General features: G+C 36.9%; 1 protein-coding gene across 6 annotated transcripts in view; it reads left to right on the forward strand.

The window, feature by feature from the left end:
- Nucleotides 1-21700, forward strand: part of CACNA2D3 (calcium voltage-gated channel auxiliary subunit alpha2delta 3) — a 395280-nt gene that overhangs the window by 262277 nt on the left and 111303 nt on the right. For 4 of the 6 annotated variants that reach the window (XR_006014815.1, XM_042020563.1, XM_042020540.1 and 1 more), the window contains exon 14: nucleotides 15353-15370. The exons of the other annotated variants lie outside the window; for them this stretch is intronic. Coding sequence is in view for 3 of the 4 variants with exons in the window: in XM_042020563.1 (XP_041876497.1) it covers nucleotides 15353-15370 (18 nt within the window). In the remaining variant the exon portion in view is untranslated. The remainder of the gene's footprint in view (nucleotides 1-15352; nucleotides 15371-21700) is intronic. 6 annotated transcript variants of the gene reach the window in all.

A 21700-nucleotide genomic window follows, 5' to 3' on the forward strand; every position in this document is an offset into this window, starting at 1 on the left:
GACAGTGCTGATCACTGCAGCCACTTGTGCACACAGTAAAAGCAGGTTATGCACACATTTATAGGTAGGTGCAACGTCTCTTTATGCTGATTATGATGATGATTAGTGCACTGTCTGTGAAAATCTTCACTGACAGTCTCGTAAAAAAGAAAGTATTTGAGCTAAGGCTTTTATGAGTTCCGTGGCCCAAAATTTTCAGTTGCCATAATAAGCACTCTCATTTTCTGCCAAACAATTCTAATGTGTTTGTTTTACTGCTGGATCTTGAATAAATGAATTATCATGAAACACATGAGCTGTTTCAAATTCAGTAAGATCTCTGTCTACTGTCAAAACACAGTGAGTGCTGGAGATAGTCAATGAATGAACCTCTAAACTGAATAGAATTCATGCACTCCAATTGTCTTTCAGATGCAGCTCAAAACAACAATGGATGTTGTTCTTGAGTGTTAGAAAATGCGCATCTAATTTACTCCTGCTCAGCAGCAGGGTGCTCATCAATGCAGGGAATGTTGTGCCATTTGTATTTGTGCTTAGATCCAACATTCACACACCAAGACAAGAGTCTGGGTGTAGTGTGTTCCAATAAAGCACAAAAAATCGAGACCCAGAAATCAAAACTGAGGCATGAACAGGAAAGTAAAGCCCATAAGGACCTAGTGGGTTTATGGATACTTAAAATAAGAATGATTAGTGCATTGTTCCATGCAAACACAGTACATGTAAATAAGGCTTCATCCCAGGGAGCACCTATGCATGTGCATGTATGGAAGAATGTGTATCTTTCTGCTTTTTGAAGGAAACTGCTTCTTTTGATAAATCACGTTTGTTTTCCTCCACTGCTAATGCTGGAACTTACAGTATTAGGGCAATTATCAATGATTGCATTAGGCAAAGACTATTACTACAGAGAGCTAATTGCTAGTTGTCAAAGTCACAGAAAAACTGTTGTAAGGAAATAGCAATACTTAATGAATTAACACTTTTCATGTGCATTGCTCTATATGGTATTTACACTGTAAAATGGTATATATGATACATCAAAAAGATGTTTAAAACATCAAAACCAAAAACAAAAGTCCTACACTTAAAGAGCAACATAAAATTTCCTGCTGGGGATGTGGAACATGGAATACCATCTGTATTATATGGCACTGAGAAAACTGATTATGTTTGGACCTCTATTTCATAGCAGATGGGTTCATTAAATTTAATAGCCTCCAGAGCCTTTAGAAACAGTGTTAAAAACATGTGGAACATGCTGAGACACTTCACTTCTCGCCCCACAGTCATTATAACTCTGGCACAGACTATAAATATTGCACTACTTTATTTCCATTGAATCGGATTACTATTATAATTATTTTTCATAGTGTACATTTACATGAGAAATGCAGAATGCAAATTGTTCTTCTTCAAACTTTGAGATATGCAGTTGATGTCTTTAAATGCATTTTACAGTTCTTTGCACTTGCAGGCTTTTATACAGAACTTATTTTTATCTTCTTCCTGCGACATCAGCAAGCAGCTGTAATGCCACAGCAAAGCTGGGTCTTAAGCAGCTCTGCTCCCAGTGTGGTGCAAATAAGACAAGCATTAGGTTAAACCATTGAAGGGAAATCAGAGGAGTGTTACATCTTGGGTTTTAGCTATATATTGCTAAAATATTCTCTTTTCTAGTATTTTATTATTTTGTATGATAGGGTAACTACAGTTTGACCTTGGTCTCTGTTCATCTTTTATCACTGGATGAAAGAGAGATTAAATATCTATTTTTGAATCAGATTAGTTTCTACAAAAATATTGCTTTAAACAAAGTAAAACCTCATCTCTTTTTGAAATAGTCTCAGCATTTGATAGATAAAGGATTATTTTACTATTTAGTTTTTTATTTTAAATAATACTTCCAGTGAGAACAAGGAAGTTTTACCATGTTTAAGTGCTTGGACACCTGTTGAACCTTATTCCACATCTTCATTTACTACGCGTTCTGATGTTTAAACTAAATTACGGTTGAAGAAATTGTCATCCTTGATCAGGATTTTTTTCAAAAAATAACTCAGTTTCCCAATAACCATATCAGCTTGTTCCTCTTCAATGTAGTTATCTTTGCTTTCCACTTCCTTTCCTGCAGAATGCTGTGACTACCCACACTGTCTTTTACTGTTTTTCTAAGGTCACTCTTGTTTTTAGGTTGTACTGACTGTTTTAATGTGGATTTTCTCCTTCCTCATATCACTGACTTCAGCTCCAATTTTGCCACCGACCATTGCTGATATTATTATCATGACCTGGCAGTTTTAATAAATCACTAAAGCCCTACTGCAGTAGATGATGGATGATTACAGGATTAAATAATGATTGCTTCCTCATATCATTTATGTTTAAAGTAATAGGTAAGGATCACCAGTTGCTTAGAAAGGGCAGAGAGTGAAAGGACATAGGAAGACAGGGTAGGTCAATGCAATAGTTGATTACTGGTCTTTCAAACTGCAGTGTCCACTTCTATGGATTTCCCACACAACTGCCTAGGTCTCAAGAATCATGGAGTTCTTGCTTGTGTTTGGTTAAACTTGATTTTATGTAATTCTATTAGGAAGAAATTTTCCTGCATATCCAATCTAAACCTTCCCAGGTCCAACATAAGGCTGTTTCCTCTTGTCCTGTTACTTGTTACCTGGGAGAAGAGCCCAACCCTCACCTGGCTACAATCTCCTTTCAGGTGTTGTAGAGCCATAAGGTCCCCCCTGAGCCTCCTTTTCTCCAGGCTAAACACCCCCAGCTACTCCCAAGGAGACTTGTGCTCCAGCCCCTTCCCCAGCTCTGTTGCCCTTCTCTGGACACACTCCAGCACCTCAGTGTCTTTTGTGTAGTGAGGGGCCCAAAACTGAACCCAGGACTTGAGCTGTGGCCTCAACAGTGCCCATAACAGGGGAACAGTCACTGCCCTGATGCTACTGGCCACACTATTGCTGATACATCCAGGATGCCACTGGGCTTCTTGGCCACCTGGGCACATGCTGGCTCATGTTCAGCTTTTGACCAACACCGTGATGTCCTTTTCCACTGGGCAGCTTTCTAGCCCTTCTGCCCCAAGCCTAGAGTGCTGTGTGGGGTTTTTGTGGCCCAAGTGCAGGAATCAGCACTTGACCTTGTTGAACTTCACACAACTGGCCTCAGCCCATCAATCCATCCTGCCCAGATCCCTCTGCAGAGTCCTGCTGCCCTCCAGCAGACCAATGCTCGCACCCAACCTGGTTTCACCTGCAAACTGACTGAGGGTGCCCTCAATCCCCTCACCCAGAGCATTGATAGAGACATTAAACAAGACTGGCCCTAGTACTGATCCCAGGGGAACACCACTGGTGACCAGCTGCCAGCTGGATGTAACTCCATGCCCCATCACTCCCTGGGCCCAGTCATCCAGCCAGCTTTTTACCCAGCAAACAGCACACCTGTCCAAGCCATGAGCAGCCAGCTTCTCCTGGAGCATGCTGCAGGAAACAGTGTCAAAGGCTTTCCCTCAGTGACCCTTGCTCCAGAGAGGCGTCATATTTTGTAACTTCCAGTCAACTGGGTCCTCCCTGGTTAGCCAGGACTGCTGATAAACGATTGAAACTGGCTTCTGATATGAAAACTGATTGGATGTACTTGGAAAAGAATCCTCAGGATTACAAAAGTCAGTAGGTTTCACCTGCTGGATGTTCTCCCACCAGTAACTATGTACAAATTACAAAGAATTGCTCTGCTGTTGAATTTGATTAACAGGCATATTCATGCCAAAAGGGTATTGGTCCCATTTGCAGACACCTGCACGCTAGAGATAGAGCAGCTTGGGACTATTTCCAGCTGGGATCTGCCAAGGACTTACAGTGCCTTTGACTAAGAGGGCAGAAAATGCTTTTCATTTTCACCTTGTTTCACAGGGAATTTTCTGGTTTTCTTGTGACACGGAAATAAGATCAAAAGGTGACAAGTTACTAACTAGAGAAAAATTTGTTTCTACATCCCTACATGCTAGGGTGAACCCAGCATTTAGGAGGATATGTCTATCCTGAGTGGAAATATGTATTTAAAGACATTCACAACTGATAACTGTCCATTTTTGATCTTACTGCCTCTACTCTGAGTGAAATTGAGTTAATTATAAGGAAACTGTAGGTATTTTTGTTAGATATATTACATTTTTCCAGTATGTTTTTGGTTTTAGTTTTCACATAACAGATTTTTTAGGGTAAATGATAATGTAGGAAAGCAACAAATTTAGTACTAAGTTCCATCCTTTGATCTCATATTTATCATTCCTTGACTTTCTGGAAGAAAGAGGGCAGTGAAGATGAAATGTAATTTATCTGCACTGCTGGAGTAAAAAACCTGCAATAATAAGAAAGGCTTATTAAATTATTGGTGCTATTAGCTTTGCTGCAGTGGCAGAATTCAGTGCAGAAAAGGAGAAGAAGAACAGAGAATAAAAGGAAATAATCTCTTTTGTCTGTTGTACTGCAGATATGGAAGTCTTTAGTTATAGCTCTTCTTTTTGTATAATCGGGAGTTTTCACATACAACTCAATCATGTGCACAGTAAGTATAAACGTTAAAGTTCATGTTTATCACAGTCATTATGACTAATATTTTCTTTGAAGTTAGTAATTTGCACAGAAACTATTTAGAAATATACTCTATTCTACAAGGAACAACAGGATGTTTCTTACTGATGTTCTTACAGCTCGACAAGAAGTTATTCAGCCTTGGTCCACATCACTGTATTTTGTCAGATCAGATCTTTCCAAGCAGGCATTTCCATGTAAGATTAGTTTTAAGATGATCTATCTGGTTGGTAAATGATCTTCAGCAACATCAGTACCATCAGGAGGAAGTTTAGAACTCATAAATATTTTTTCTGGAATATTTTCTCTGGAATTCATAGCATCCGTTTCACCTGCCCTGATGTCAGTTTTTTTGAGGGAGGAAAATGTATTCACCCTAAATATTAGTTTACATTTGCTAGTTCTAGGAAAATCATTTAAATGTGCAAGGACTCTCTAGTAAGAGTTGCCACGAGGACTCTGCATTGCATTTAAGGATTTTTACAGAATAGGATTTTTGGGTTTTTTTATGCTACCTTTTATTTAGTGGCACATCAATGCTACGACATCCCACACATTAGAAAGTGTATACTAATACCAAAAAACAGCACAACTTACAGAGCTTTCTAATGTCTTTTTGTTCTGTTGCAGCCAATGAACTCTGAATAACAATAAAGACCTCAGATTTCTATGTTGACAGGTTTATTCCAGAAAACTGTCCAAAAAAAGTAAAAGTAAACTACCTAAGTCAGATATATGATTCTATTCCATATGGGTTACATTTATTGATTATTATTCTTCCTTATTTTACTCTCTAGTAAATCAGTAGTATCTCTACTTATTTATCTGGCGTTACACTGATGTAAACCAGAACACATATTCATTGTGTCAGTTAAAAAATTTTAAAAGATCTTAGTTTAAGGTGCTTGGATTATACTTCTGTTGACTGAGGGAACATTCTAACATTTTGTATTAAAGCCTTAAAACCTCAGAAACTTGAGTTACAGTGAACAACAAACTGTGTTTATAGGAGAAACAAGTTAAACCTTCCTTGCCTCTTTCACCTCGTCCTTTCTGTGTTACAGATTTAGTTTAAGAAAATGAAGATCGAGTGAAATCTGCTTTTGCAATAATCAGGGGGTTTATGTTCATGAAATTTTTGTTGTGTACTGCAAGATGAGGATATTTATCCCATTTTAGGTTCCAGTATGTCTAAAAACTACCTAGTGTCTGCAAACAGCTCTAGCACTGAGACAGGTGAAAGAATTTTGAGATCTTTTCTAGAGAGTTCTTGTAGTGAAGTAGGAGTAAGGTTTTCCTGACCTGCTGGATAATGCAATAAGGGAGAAGAGTGGCAAAGGTGATGGGTAACTTTGTCTTGTGCCAAAACTCTTTCCTTGAACTAGATTTCACGTGTATTAAAAAATGAAAAACTGCATATTTGAATGTAACTTAGATCATCAAGAAACACTCTCAAATTTTTGATCTTCCAACAAATCAGAGCCTTATTATTGGCCATCAGGCCACATGGGCCTTTGAGAAGCTTAGAACTTTCAAGATGTGCAGAGTAACAACACAAAGCTTCTCCCAAAACAAAACATCAAGAGAATTGCATCTCTTTCTACAGAGTGAGTGAATCTTTATAGAACTTGATGAATTCATCCTGCAGTATGAAGAGTTCATAAAATGCTCTGTGTCTGTTTCAATAAAATGTAGCTATAAAATCTCAGTGTGAAACTAGAATGGTGAGATGCATTAGCTATGTGCTTGTTAGAAGGGTATAAAGACAGAATCTAGTCCTCAAAACACAACGAGGGGACAGGATGCAGCCATTTTGTCATTTATAGTGGTAGCACCAGCCACATCTGTGGCACCAACCTCCCCACAAGAGGATAGAAAAATTTCATAGAAAAAAGAATCTATTTTTAGATTAGGAGCTTATCCAACTAAGAGGTTTCACAATGTTAAATGATAGAGTATTTTCTAAGAATTCTTTTTCTTAATTCTTTGTTTTAGCATATGGTTTAAAAATAATGCTTTCAACAGTTAGAGACTTAAAACTGCCTCCTGATCTTGTACATTTCTTTAGATAATAAAATCAGTTGCTTTGCTTAGGTATGTGAACCTGAAACCACACGTTTCTAATTTGGAAACCACATCGTGGTTACCTTGCTACTAGAGCATAGTGTTTTAGCATAATGTTAATTTATTTCCAAACATATATTGCACATTTGATTTTCAAATTTTTATACAAAACCTTGACAAAAATTTTTATGGAGATTTGTTCCTGGATTTGGGGAGTATCCCTCTTCCCTGACAGAGCAGAACAGCACTTTAAACATCTACCTGAGCTCAGTGCCTGGGATTCATGTAGTACTTTTATGCAGTGGTATTGCATATAATTTGTTCCTTCTTTTTCTTTATGCTTCATCTGAACTGTTGCAGATGTGTCTTGAGATGAACTCATCAGTATTCACCCCTTCCAGAGGCAAATTGATAAACAAGAGAAAAGGCGATTGTCTTTGAAAGGGAATGAAACTTTTTGAAAGGTTTGAAACTTTTTATTTAATTGTTGTGCATAAGCTGCCTTTCCTGCTGGTTTCTGGTGCTCTTGATCTATTATCATATCTGTGGATTTCTTCTTCTCAGTAAATGAAATGATCCTAACATTTTTGTGCAGCCTTTCTTCCTTTGAAATCATCTCCTGTTGTTTATCAGCTCAAATGATCTTATGAGCGTATGGTGTCTATCTTGTTCTGCCCTCCAGCCTCCTGCTCCATACAGAGCAGTTCTGGGCCATTGCTTACTGACATTGCCTTCAAGGTGTTTCATGATAGCTAAATACAAAATCCATACAAAAGTTCTGCTCATTCAGAAGCGATTAATGGGAGAGAAATAAACCCCAGTAAAATCCAATAATTATTCTGAATGTATTTTTTAGGCAACTAAGAGGATTGTTCCCTCTAAAAATGTCCAATATTTTAGTTCTAAAAGATAATTGGTTCCAGTACTTAGAGCTCTGTACTGGTTCCAGCCTTTGCATCAAACATCTAGAAACAACTAGTTAATTTCAAAATATTTTTGGAAGGACTTGTTTTGAAGCAAGTAAGAGAAAAGAGTAAGTCCTGTTAATTACAACCTCCCCTCCTCCAAACCCAGCTCCATTTTCCTTTGCTTTGATATTCCTAGAATCTTTTGCAGCACAGATTCATTTCTTACAAGATCAATTTAGTAGTCCTCTAGTTATCAAAAGCAGATAGATTACTTTAATTGTAGACACAGTCTTATTGATGAGATTCTCTGTGATTATTTTTTCCTCATGCCTTCTTCTGGTCATGTTCTTGTATGCTGAATTTCAGACACATGAAATCAATAATTTTTCTATTTTTCCCCATCTGTTGTGTGCTAGACATTTCATGGTGGTTTTGCAGGTGCCTTGTTTTGTCCTGGTATTAGCTAAAGCTTTCCTTTTTCAATTAATAAATCACTGATTTCATCATAAACTGAAAAAAACCCCAATAACTTCCACAATAAGAAGCTTAAATGAAGAGAATGGAAAGCAAAATCATATTGAATTCAATTTTGCATATAAGTTTTGTCAGTCCACTGATGTCAGGGCAACTTTTTACAGAATACAAATATTTTTCTTATTAACCTTGAATCCTTGACACAAAATTATGTGTGAACTTTAAAATGGGTCAGTTTTGTCTTGATATTTGTAAATAGTGTCCCCTGCAAACAAGAAAATATTTGCTTCTACAGGAGCTTGACATAAGTAGCTTCCTGTCTGTTTCGTCACTGCACATTTTGTGGTCATAGTCCAAAATGCTGTGAACTTGAAATGGTGCTGTATGCATGTGAATGTCAGCAAAAGATGCCTCTTTATTAAATGCAGCACACATGAGGTAAAACTGAATTTCTGGTATGAACTGTACTTGATTCAAAGTTTCAGTCATAAAAACCTTTTGTCACAGTAGAAACCTTCACTCCTGTGAGGTTGTGAACACCCACTACAGCAAAGGAGAAATGATCTTGGGTTTTTAAGAACCCTAAAAGACACAGATTGTTTGTGACAGCAGGGGAGAGGGACAGAGAACAATGGAATAGAAAACAAGCCTTGATACACCTTCCACTGCCTCTGACTGAGCAGTCACAGAAGAAATGGTATTATTTTGTGAAAAAAAGATGGAGAAAAACCAATGGTTTGGGATAATTTAACTATATATGTTCTTATAGCCATTCCCTTCTTAGACTGTGCTGGAGTATTGCAAAACAGAGTACAGAACAACACATCTCTTTAGACATTTAATACAATCAGAGTAACATGTTAGAAATCACAAACACAATTAGTAAATCTGATTTTTAGAAGATATTCTGGCTTGCTTAACATGTTCATTAGATCAAATACACTTTCAATTATCTTCAGAAAGGAGTTATCTTTAGATGTTGGTCTTACATTGATATGTAGAGCAAGTAAGATTCAATATAGTGCAAGATCAAAACCCCACTAAACTCATTGCAGGATCCTCATTGACTCTAACAGTTATTGTGTGATGCTCTTGTTTGGGTTGGTTTTGAGGCCAGTGTCAATTTTACTGTGAGAGAAAGAGGATGTGTGACTGGGTCCTAAGAGGATTTATGATCAAGAAATGATTTTTTGTTTCTAGGACTGCCAAAGAATCTGCCCTTTTTCCAAATGTGGAAGGGACTCTATGTGAGAATAGAAAAACAAATGAATGTGTGTATATGCACTTATCTTCTGAGGTTGATTCTTTTTTTTTCCTTCCTTCTCTTCCTCCCTTTCCTTTTTTTGTGAGAGTTAAAAAGACTAGATATACAAATTTTAGTATAAATTGTATCCCTTCGTGTCAGTGATGTGTATTTTACAACCATGAGTTTTGTTTGGAGTTGTCAATATTTAGAAAAATATTCTGATTCCATGCATGGATGTTTGCACAGTTTTTTATTAGGAAGGAAATATCTAATATGTAGCAGATAAGAGAACAGTTGTATCAGTAATTTATATAGGGAAATATAGATGTAGTAACGTTTATACAGAATGTATGTTTGCATATATAAGCAGAATTAACTATGGACAAATATTTTGTGTTTAGAAGTATTAATGGTGTAATAATGAAAATAGGACTCTCTCCCTTTGCACACACAAGTATGAGACCAAAATTTTGATCATGGTGTGTGGAATGCTCATGAAGCATCTGATTCATTAATTGGTTCTGCTACTTTGATTTGTAGCCATGTGGTTTATCCATACAATTAGCATAATTCTTAAAAAAAAAAAAATTAATAAAGTTCCCAACCAAACTTTGCATTTAAAGTCATTTGGGTTAATTTAAGTATAGCCTTCCCTGTAAATATTTTGTATTCATTAGAAAGGCAGAATGGCTCGTTTGTACAAATAAAAGAATCACAGGAACAGACTCACAGAATAAATGAGTATGGATTTCTTTCCTGTTAATTTCCACATGAAGTTCACAGTGCAGATGCAGGCAGATATGACTTAAATAACTGTTTTAAAAGTTGAGAATATTTAGTTCTTTTTTTGTGCTGATTCTTATTTTAAAAACATGATTACTAGGCTGCTTTAGGAATTTCTCAGTCATTAGCATTAATAAGCATTTAATGTATTTTAGAAAATGTGTCGAATCTTCAATGAGTGGAGCCATTTCATCACAAAGTTCTTAAGTGTCTGTAAATTTTTTTTTGCTATTTCTTAATTCCAATCCGATGCCTTTATAGCTGCTGTGTGTTCTCTTTTTCACATTTCACAGGAGCTAACTTCTTTCTTTTCTGTCAACTATAGGAATTCTTTTTAAAGAGAGAACTAGAATTGTAATTTTCATCTATGTTTTATGACTCTCTTCTCCATAGCAACATTTAAATTTCCTCTGATGAGTGTACTTTGCATGCAGAGCACAATCTATCCTTGACTAAAATGATGTAGTTACTGAAAAATATGTGGTAGCACAGTAAAACAATTATGTGAACAATGAAGGATTTGGTGTTAAATCCCTTGAAAAATCAAGTGCATTTCCTTAGAGATGTCATCCTAGTAAGCTGCAGGTTAATGTCACTCTTTTAATATTTATACTGAAATCTTAACGACAGGAATATCCTGGTAGGAGGCTGAATTTTATTTCTTCCTCTGTGTGTGCATGTAATTTTTTATGATGCCTGTAGTACTTAGTTGGGGGGGAACAAGTGCATAGATTGCAAAAGAAAAATCATCAAAATCATAAGATTTAAGTGCTGTATCTTATAGCAACTAAGTAGATTTTAAAGCAGAAAGTTTACCTTTTCTGCTCAAAACCAAGAATTGGAATATGCTTTCTATTCTTTCCCAAGTTTTTACTATCTGTGGGAAGAGCTGAGGAAACCTGCTAGCAATGTATGAAATGCTTTGCATTTTCTACATGTTTGCCACAGCACTTGATATGTTTCCTGAAAAAGTACCTTTAAAAAGTGAAAGTTCTAATCCGTACACCCAATGTCAAATAAAGAGCCAGTATGTGACACGGATGGGATGACTCTGAACATTAAAAACACCATAACTTTAGGAATGCATTAAGGTTAAACTTAGTGCAGCCCAGAAAGTATTTATAGAAATACCTGTACCATCAAAACCATATCCAGACTTGCTGATTATTTACTGGCATGTTTGCAGTTATTGCCTATTGATTTGTATTGCATCTGATTTTGGAACAATCAAGTCAGTAGGGCTGTTTTTCTGCTACTGGTGACTTTTAAAAGCTTGGCAGGAGAAGAGGACTGTGGAAATGAGGTCAGTGAATGTAAAATAAGAGGGTTTTTTTACTTTTTTATGTTTTAACATACGTAAATTGCAATAGTATACTTTTTATAACAATAACTCCACTAAATCATTAGAAAAATAGAAATGGAAAGTTAATATAATAAATGTTATTTTTGTTTCTTTAGTAAGAGAAGCCATGGTTTTTGATATAGTAAGAAACTACTGAATATAATTTACTCTTGCAGAAGATTTTTTTTGCTATTCTTCAAACAAACATAAGACTGAATTCGGATCCAACAGAACAAGAAGTTTATAATTCTACTGAGTTTTCCTTTAAAACTTCTAAACTCGGTTTCTTGGAAATCTAGGACATGCAGCTACATAATGTTTTGAATCAATTTGAAACAGCTCTAAAATATTTTAACAATGCATGACCTTTTTCTTTTCAATTATCATGACATCATTTACAAAATCAGTCTTTATGAACTTATTTTGATAAGGGTGAAAGGAGATAGACTTTTATGAGGTACATATCAGAACTACTGGTCTTATAACTTTTTCCTTCTTCTTCTAAAGACAGTATTCCAGATCTCTGGGGTTTTGTTTGGTTCAATCATATTGGTCTCACAGGTATCTGATCCAAAAAATAGTGCACAATCCTTGATGTTGGATCCCTTTTCCTGTCTTGGGGTTTTTTACCACGTCAGTAGTGTCTAATTTTTCTTTTTCTGGTAATACCAAACACATTTCCATGAAGGGCTCAAAACAATGCTAGATTATTTGCAAATGTGGAAAGCATGACACTGTGTGCAACAACACTATTGAAAAACCTCCTGCAGTTATTTATTCTGTGTTACATTGTGTGATGGGACCCCAAGTTGACCTGCATTTAGAAGTGGAATTCTCAACATGTCTCACTGGCATCAAGCATATTGTGAACCTCAGGGGGCCTGCAGTTTCTGAGAGTAATTTTTTACAATACAAAATAGAATAAGAAAATGTGTTTAGTAAAGAATTTTTTTGTTTGTTTTCTGGTTAAAAGGAGGTTGAAAAAAAAGTAATGCTACATTTTTTACCTGTGTTCTTGCAAGGCCCCATGCTTTAATCTTGCTCTCCAATCTAAGAATTTTTTTAGGTTGCAATGAAATCTGCATGGTTCCATCAGCATCCCTAAGACTGCTTTTGTACTTCAGAAAATCCTCTTAGGTTTCCCCTGATGCTTGCAGGCTCCTGTCCCTGTTGTAGCTGGCTGTACAGCAAAGGTCTCTTCCCAAGCAGTTTTGTGGAACAAGGTCCAGTTTCCTTCAGAGGGCTCCTCCTGACCCACAACTGGATCAACCAGGAGCCAGAAAACGGCCAGATGTCCTCCCTGCACTTCAGTCATAATAATTGTAACAAAAACTGCTTTACCCAGATGGCAAACCTGAAGTAAACCAGATCTATGCACTGTATCACACTAATCATGTGTATTGTTTAGGGACGAGCACATGGGGGAGGAAGAGACACTAATGGAAAACAAATAGAAACAGGAGGCACTTTGGTCTGGCTGGAGCTGAATGAAAGCACCAAAAGGGCACAGTTCACCAGGGGTGTGGGTAGAATAGGAATACCTGCAGTGCTGGAGGGCCAGGGAAAGATCACACAGTTTGCTGCAAAGCTGCCTCTTGGCAGGGTATGAAGCAAACCACAGGAATCAGAGGTACCTGTTGGCTTTTACACACAGACAGGCAGCTCTTACACTGTTCAATAAAGGATCAGACCAGAGGGCTATCACTGCTAATGTTAGGAAAATTATTTCTTTCCTATGGCCTCCCAGAAGGGGTAATGTCAGACAAAACTCCACAGTTTGTTTCAAAGGAATTTGTAGCAAATATTAAACGGAATTGCCGACATATAGGACCTTGTAACAGGCAAGTGTCAAATCAGCAACAGGATGAAAATTTATCTGATGGGAAAAACACAGATTTTTTAATTTTTTTTTTTTTAATTGAGTAAAGACCTTGAACCTGGATTTTTAAGGTTGGGTGAAATGTGTCAAGAATTCCAGCCCAGGAAAAAGCATTATGGTCTTGTCTGCTGACTTTATTATTCCTAATCAGGGTTGTGACTGCTAATATTTAGGAGAATGGAAATATTCTTGATTTTATAAAAGGATGTAAATTGGATTGACTAACTGAATTCAGAAGCAGATAATATAGAACTCTAGTTGGTAAATGCTTAGTAATGTACTCTTGACAATAATCTGAATAAAAGCAAAAGAGATCACTTTGTATATAAAAGTGCAAAGCATCTAGTTTGTGTGGCAGTTATTAATAAGTAATCCTCACTTCAGTCCATCTGACTATAACTCCTTCACTTGGAAAAACTTGACCAAACTTCTGGCAAAACTTTTGGCAAATTTAAAAAAAAATCATATTACAACTTTCTCCTCTTGTTTGAATGTAAAAAAGAAAATATTTCCCCTTCTCAGAGTCAAAATAATTAACTAGTCAAAGACTAACAAGTAGTTAAACTTTCAGAAAGGCTTTAAACTGCTCTAACCTGTTATACACGATTTAGGTCATGTAGTTACAATTCACAGGTATATGCAATTTCTGCAGCAACCCTTTTGTACTGTTCAATACAGTAATTTATTAAAAAAACCAGGCTTTTTTAGAAACACATACTTTAATATGATCTTGGTTTGTAGTTTGGTATTGGATCAGTGCAGTTTTAGGATGAAGGAATTTTACTTCCAGCAATTCTTTGTGCCATGAATTTTGTTATATTTTATGTTGTGGAAGTGGAGGAATTGTGGCTGCTTGCTCCCAATATTTGTGAATTAGAGATCATGTGACAGTTCTGTTCCATGACATATACCACGTGGATATCAGCTTTTAGCAGAGAACTGTGTGCAAGTTGTTGTTTTTCTTTTTCTATTTGTTTTCATTCAGAGGAAGGGCAAAAGGTCAGTCAGAAGCTCACTAGAAATCTTGAAGGTCTTTTTGCATTTGGCATCGATTCACCTGCCTGTTTCTGTGTTCTGCTGATGTCTTTAAAGAAAAAATTTGTGTTGGAGAAACAAATTTTCGGAGGCAGACTTAGCACAAGGCTAAACTGCTGCGTCAGTGAATTTCTCCACAAGTGTGGAGTAAGAGGAGAAGAATTCAGAAAAAGGGAAAACTGTATTGTGCCTGTAACAGTTTGGTTTTCTGACTTCCTCCACTACAATGGGTTTTCTTTTCTCTGAAGTGAAAACAGAACCCATCTTTCAACTCTTGATAAATAAGGTCTTTTATATGTGATGGAGTCTGCTGCCTGCTCTCAATGCCTTTATACGTGAGTTGTTGCTTACAGTAAATACTGTGCACACAACCAGGTATGGCTACTCTTGTCTAGTAACATCTGTGTGGTACAAATATGCATATATGCATAAACACTTGCATTTGATTTGCATATATGCACATATAATCATACTCGTGTTTACAGCACAGAAATGTATTGTTCTATGCATATATTATTGTATATTATGCATGTATTGTAATCTGTTTGCATAAGCAGTTACTAACTTTCTATTCCCATTTTGTTTTTCTTTCCTCTCTCATGGAGGATACAACCTTCTATTTTAGTATGATAATCTTCTCTTAATGTCAGTTTCATTTAAAACTAAAACTGCCTTTATGTTGAATTATATTTGTGTACAGGAAGATGGAACTACTTCACAGTTCAGTTGTGATACCATATCTGATGAGAAAACAATCCCTTTCTTGGTGTGGTAGTATTTAACAAATTGCACGGTGCTTTTGTGATACCTAGTAGAGAAGATGTCAAATCATAAAGTCACTTAATAAGTCCTCAATAAGTTGAATCAATTGGCAATGTAAACCTAGTTCCTCTAGTTTCTTTCCTTTTCACTTTGTTTTTATATTATGTCTGTGCTTTTATTAATACGGCACCTAAAGTAGCAGTTCAAATTAATTTAATGTATAATTGCTTGTTCTGTTTTGTTGTTTTCCAGCTCCCTCAGGCACAAAAGGTAAAATATTTTAATCAAATCCTAGTCATTCCAAGTAGTCACCAGTGCTTCACGTTTCCATGGTGGTGTGAGTGCGGTACAGTTGGTGATCAGTGAAACTCTTCACTGTCACGGGGTCTCTGAGGCGGGCACAGGAAGGTACCTGGCTTTGAGCCCAGCTGAGGTACCTGCTGAGAGCAGCCCTTCAAACATATGAGCTATTTTAACATGCCAGGCATCTAGTAGCCTACAACTTGGAAACGACAGGGAGGCTATTTTGTCAACAATTTGAAATAATAGTAGGGATTAAAAAAAACCCCCACTCCATTACTCCATGTGAAACATTTTGGGATCTGTTGTAGAGACTGCAGAACCCATGGCATAGCTGGTACCCTTTCACTGCTCCCCACTGTATCTACCAACACACCCCTGAACACATTCAACATTTGACTTCTCTAACAGGTTGCATACTTTTCATATAATGTGCTCTTGCCTTTAAACCACTTCTGCATCGATATGGTGTTACCAGAGTCAGCACTGCACATCAGGACAACACAGTCAGTGTGGCAAAGTTAAGAACTGCTTGATGCCTGTTGCATCATCCTTATATATTTCACAAACATAATCGAGGCTTCTAGAAACTAGAAAGTCTAGGTGGTGTTTTGTGCTTTTGGTAAAAAACTATTAAAATGATAAAAAGGAATAGAATGTGCTGGAAAATGGCAACACTCACTTGTCCAAGTCGTTCTTATTGTTCTTGGTAAAGCACCTTCAATAAGAAATGTCACAGCAACTAGTCAGTTTGACATCACTTTTATTCATGGATGATGATAAAAGTTCACTTTTTAATGAAAGCTATAAGTGAGGTGATCTTTCACTTAATAGTTTTTGAAGAATAGTGAGGGCATCCACAGAACTTAGAACTTCACTAATGTGTCTCAGCCACTTTTTAGTTTAAAAGCAAGAAATACGAGGATGGGAGGTTTTATTGTTATGATACTATGTGTATTTGAAATTTCCTTGCTCGTGGAGCTCAGAAAATTCTATTTCAAACCTGCAGGTAATATAACACTGCACTATGTCCACAGTTTGTTCTTGCTTTGAGAGTTGCAGAACATGGTACCAAAAGACATCGGCTTTGTTTGGGTTTTTTTTTTTTTTTTTTTTCTTCTTGAAATAGATGGTTTCAAGAAATATTTTGTGTACAGCTTTCTGGAAAAGTAGAAGGACCAAAAGGCTAGACGAGCTAACTTTAGCTTTTTCATTTTCACCCGCTTGTCTAAACATTTGTGCCAAATGCTTCTCTTAACAGTTTGCAGAAAGAAGAGAGAGTTAAACCCTAATGTGCTGGTGCAGAAGGTACAACCAGTCAGGCTGTTTGTCAGGTTGTGCCATGTGGTACTGTATTACCTGTTCTGATGGCCACAATTCTGAGCTATTAAATAATATTCTGGTAAAAATTACTCAAGTTTGAGGTTAGCAAAAAACAACACAATTTTCATAAATGGTCAAAATTGCCAATTTTCAGTGTGTTAGCCCCTACATCAAGCAAATGCAGTACTAAAGCCACATATTTTTATATGCATTCATAACTAACCACAGTCTAGTTGACTGTGTATTACTTTTGCGCAGAGAAAGAAGAGAGGGGTGGGAAGGAAGGAATGAGATGGGGAGGGAGGACAGGTACAAATAATCCTCCAGGGATTTTGGTAACTTCAGGCAAGAAATATGCCTTCTAATAAGCATGGCCTGACAGCTTATGAACAAACCAGGAGAATCTCTCTTGCTCTCTGCAAGGTGAAGGGAAGCAGCACAGGGCTGGTGCATGCCTTTATGAATGACTTAGTCACTGTTTTGCCATATGGTGTCTGAACTTGTACTGTATTTTTGTTGGAATCTGTGTATCATCTTGCAAATGTTTTCTCTATAAACATTTCAAACAGTCATGTCTCTCTAAACTTGTTCACTTTAATCTTTGAGTGATCTGAAAGAAAAATGTGGCATTTCAAGTTTACCTTTATTATTTCATATCTATTATAAATAGTTCACCATCTTGATGAAATGTGTTTTCTCTTATATGTGGGACATTTTGACTTCAGACTTTTCAGTGTTTAGTCAGTGTTCCGTGGTGATTAGCTATTGATTTTGAAGACCTGTAGCTTTTCAACTGTCTACAGCAGTTAAATAGCAATTAAACCTGTCGCTCTTATGCTGTCTGCTCTTAGTCAAACTGGTGCAAATTCAGAATTGGAGAGCAGGTGAAATGAAGAACGATGAGTTTAAGGTGGATGTATCTGTTTCACCATGATATTTGTCTTGAAAAGATCCTTGTGATATACTCTATACTTAAATAGAAAATACCACAAAACCAAATCAAACCAACCGCCCACCCAACCAGCCAAAAAAAACCACCACCAAAAAAACTCACCTGAATTTCAGGCAACAGAGACACTGATTTAATATGGTTATGTTACTTTCAGAACCAAATAAGTCTAGGAAGAGTTAATGTGTCTAAAAGGAAGAACTACTGCCAGGCAAATGAAACAAATTCTTATGAATTTTACTTGTCCTCTATGTTTCTTTTATGCATGTTTTTAGGTAGCAATCCCACAGGGCTGTGAAAATAACACTAAGATAAAAAAATAACTCAAATTTACCACTTTTCAAATTTGTTCATTTTGATTTCCAAAATGACCTTTATCTTTGATACAGTTACATAAAATAGCTTTTTGTATGCATTGAAGAGCAAAAGCCATTTTTCCTTAATAGTTCAAAAAGGTGTTTTGTTTCCTAGTATGAAAGCTTTACTTGCTTTTTTGAGCAAACACAGCAGGATTCAAAAGCTTTTGCCTTACTCCTGCTGTGATGTTTTGTTCTACTTAGTTTGAGTGAAGAGGTAGAAGTGAATAAATTAGGCACACAAATCAGAAGCAGAGAGTTGTGTTTAGGAACACTTGAGAATTTTTTTTTAATGATTCTCTCATGAGTGGAACCATATTTCCTCCATACAGAAATTTTTTGATGATATTTTTTGCCCAAAAGTTCCCGATGGCTTTCTTCTCTCTTTCTCTGTTATCCTTAACTTCTGTAAGTAGTGCTGTGCCCTCCTTATATCTTGATGCTATTGTCTTTCAGCCTTTTGGGAGCATCATTTATCATTCCCTGCATCGTTTACCTTATACTTTGAAGGGTTGAATTAACTGTCACTAGGAACAGAAAATAGAAAATTTGCAAAGCTGCTGTTTCATTGAAGCATATGACTAGTGATTTTAGAACTTTTATGAAATTATGGTAGTTAAGTTGAATCTAATGGAGTACAAAATAGTCATAAACAGTTTGATTTAGCATTCCTTTGGATCTATTTCCTCCTCATGAGATGCTATTGTCTTTCATTTTTGTAATGAATATTTGATTTCCATTCAGAAAACCATGTTAAAATTTTCACTTACATGTTAATTGCAATCTTTAGTTTCCAAATTTCTCTCTCACATTCCTCAACATGCAAACTGACTTTTAATGACATTTTTGAATCAGCAGTTTACAAACTCCAAGTAACTATTTTACAATATAGGGGTTTTTTTCATTTACTTTGTGTGCTAAACACAGAAATGCCTCTTTAACTTAAGACACACAGGTTCCTATATTGTCCCAGACCATAACTTGAGTCTATGCCAAGATAATAGCTATTCGTTATTATTTTAGTCCATATAAAACACAAATTCCAATTCTCTGATGCTTCCAACCTGCCTCATTACATACATACATAAAAGTGCAGTGGTCACAGAAGACAACACGTTGTGAAGCAAATCTATACAGAGTGGGCAAAGGAAGAAGGTGGGTGGGTTGGGCAGGTGTGTCAGAAATTCTGGACTTCCTACTGTAACTCTTCTTGACTATACACTTCCAAGGAAGATATTCCAGGGATGTTTCTCAGATTCCTCTTTCCACAATGGAAGCACCTAAGAAAATGTTTTTACTCTTTCCTGTGTATGTGTGTCTGGTTTAATTCTGGAGCCTGCCTTGCTCTTTGCCCTGAGAGATGGATGCTAGTGCTAGATGCGAGGCTAAACTCAAAGTGGCTTGACTCTTAAGAGGATGGGTTTTTTTGTTGTTGTTTGGGAAGATCTGCTTGGGTTTGTTCTAAGGGGGGTAACTGTGTACAGTGAGGAATTAAAAGGCAAACTGTTGTAGTTAAGTTATTTCTTTAAAGGAGTTTCTCTCCAATTATAAATCTGTTATTGCTAGGCACTAGAGAGCTGTACCTTTTTCAGAGAGCAAGTTCTGTTTCTTTATTCTAAACAGCCAAGAGACATTTAACCTGGAAATGCATTTTTTCCTCAGTCTTGAGGCTTATTTTCTTTTAAAGGTTTGTTATTTTTTGCTAAACATTTTATCAAACTGAGTGTCCATAGCCCTTGGGTAGTTTCCCACCTAAAACCGTTACCACCACGTCTTTTCAATAGAAAAACGTTCTGGGGCAAATCGCTGATGCTGTCTCTTTCATTCATCATTCTACACTAGATAGTAACTACAGTCTGATGAGCAGTGACTCAGTAAAATGTTGCAAATATGAGTCCCTGCTCATCCAGTTATTTGCTGACTCCACTTATGGAAGTGGCCAACAACCTCTCCATCTGCCAAACAAATAAAAAATCAAACAGGCTGGATTATACAGTTGCAATTCTATAGAAATTATTGCAGCAGCCAACTCTAGTTGGTACTTGTAGATAACAAAATTACAGGGCAATCACTCTTGTCTACTTCCATAGTCAGTTTTGAGAGTTAATGAGCAGTTCTTTCAATATTTCCCAGGAATCCCAGACCATGGAGGGTTTTTTTCTCCATGTAAAGAATTTCAAACACCCTAAAACTTTACTGAGAGTACCTTGGCTTTATCCTATCTATTAAATTATTTTTAGTAATATCTTGAGAGTGAGAAGACTCATAAATTAATACTGTCCTGGTACCTGACAAAAACATGATGTCAGAGAACAGCTACCCTGGGCAATCATATAAAATCTCTAAGTGCTCCAAAATGTCACCTCGTAATCAGCAGAATTCTTTTCCGCTTCCTGGGCTCCTCTCCACACAAATCATGTCAGTGTGCTTGACTCTACTACTCTGGCCAAGGAGCAGAAATTCCTACATTAGTTTGTCTGCATTTGAGTTTCAAGTGCAACCTTTGAACCCACAATGTTATGTCAAGTTTTTGGGTTTTTTTCTTGTTTGTTTAATAGCTTACTATTCCTTGATAGATCAAGGGTTATATTAGGGTTAGAATTATCTCTTCTTGCTAACAAGGAAAACAAATAAAAAAAAGGAAATATGATCATGAGTTCGTTCCACCTCATATCCCCAGTGATTCCTTATCAGATGTAAACCTTCTTGACTCTAAATCCCATTTGTGTTCCTGTTTAATGTCTGCAAACATTCCTTCTCACCGTGAGATAGTGCCATGCCTCAGGAAATATACTTGTTTGGGAAACTGAAAATCCTCCTGAAGAAGATTGGGAGCTGCAAGACATGTAATTATCTAGATTTTGTTTGTCTGATTTGTTAATGTGATATAGGCTTCATAAGTTATCTTTACTTTTCATAAAGTATCTTTTATAATGTAGGACTTGTTTTCTGAAAATGTGGCGAGCCAATTGCTATTGCTTCATTATAAGAAAACCTTTGTAAACACAAACAAAACAAAAAAATAATTGCAAAAATTCTAAAAGGAGAAAAAAAAGGATTAGAAGTTCTACCTGAGTGCAGAAAACGTGATACAGATGCCAGAGTGGTAGGAGAATGTCACAGTCACAACTGGGCACGACTGGCACCTACGGTATCGCTCAGCAAGATCATCCCTACTGCTGCATCCATTTGGCTGAACACAGAAAAGCAGAATTTGTGTTCTACAGCATCTCCCCTTGAGATCATAACTGTCTGTGTAACACTTCCAAATGTTGGATAAACTTCTTCAGCTTTAAACATCTGCCCCTGGGGACAGAAAAGGTTGAGCAGTAACTCTCCACCTCCTGCTTGAGTTGCCTTTCACACGTGGCGGGTGAAGATCTACAGGCACAGAGCAGTGCTGGTCTGGAGCACCCCAGTCAGTGTCTGCTCAGGGCAGAGGTTCAGTCTGGCCAGAGGGTGTGAACAGGGAGGAGACACAGTCTGATCACTCTCACTGTCCTGTGGCCAGTGGTAAACATCCTACATGTTTCTCTTCAATGGAACCAAGGTCAGGAGAGCTGTTTTCTCCCTAAACTGAAAAAATACATTGAAACCTGATGTGCAGAATCAAATAATGCTTCATGGCACCTCTTTGCCCAGCAAACTGGAACTGGCTGGAGCAAAGATGCT

This window comes from Corvus kubaryi, unplaced genomic scaffold (assembly GCF_017639235.1).
Source record: "Corvus kubaryi isolate FWS band 111438036 unplaced genomic scaffold, C.kubaryi_AGA036_p1.0 124, whole genome shotgun sequence".
Lineage (NCBI taxonomy): Eukaryota > Metazoa > Chordata > Aves > Passeriformes > Corvidae > Corvus > Corvus kubaryi.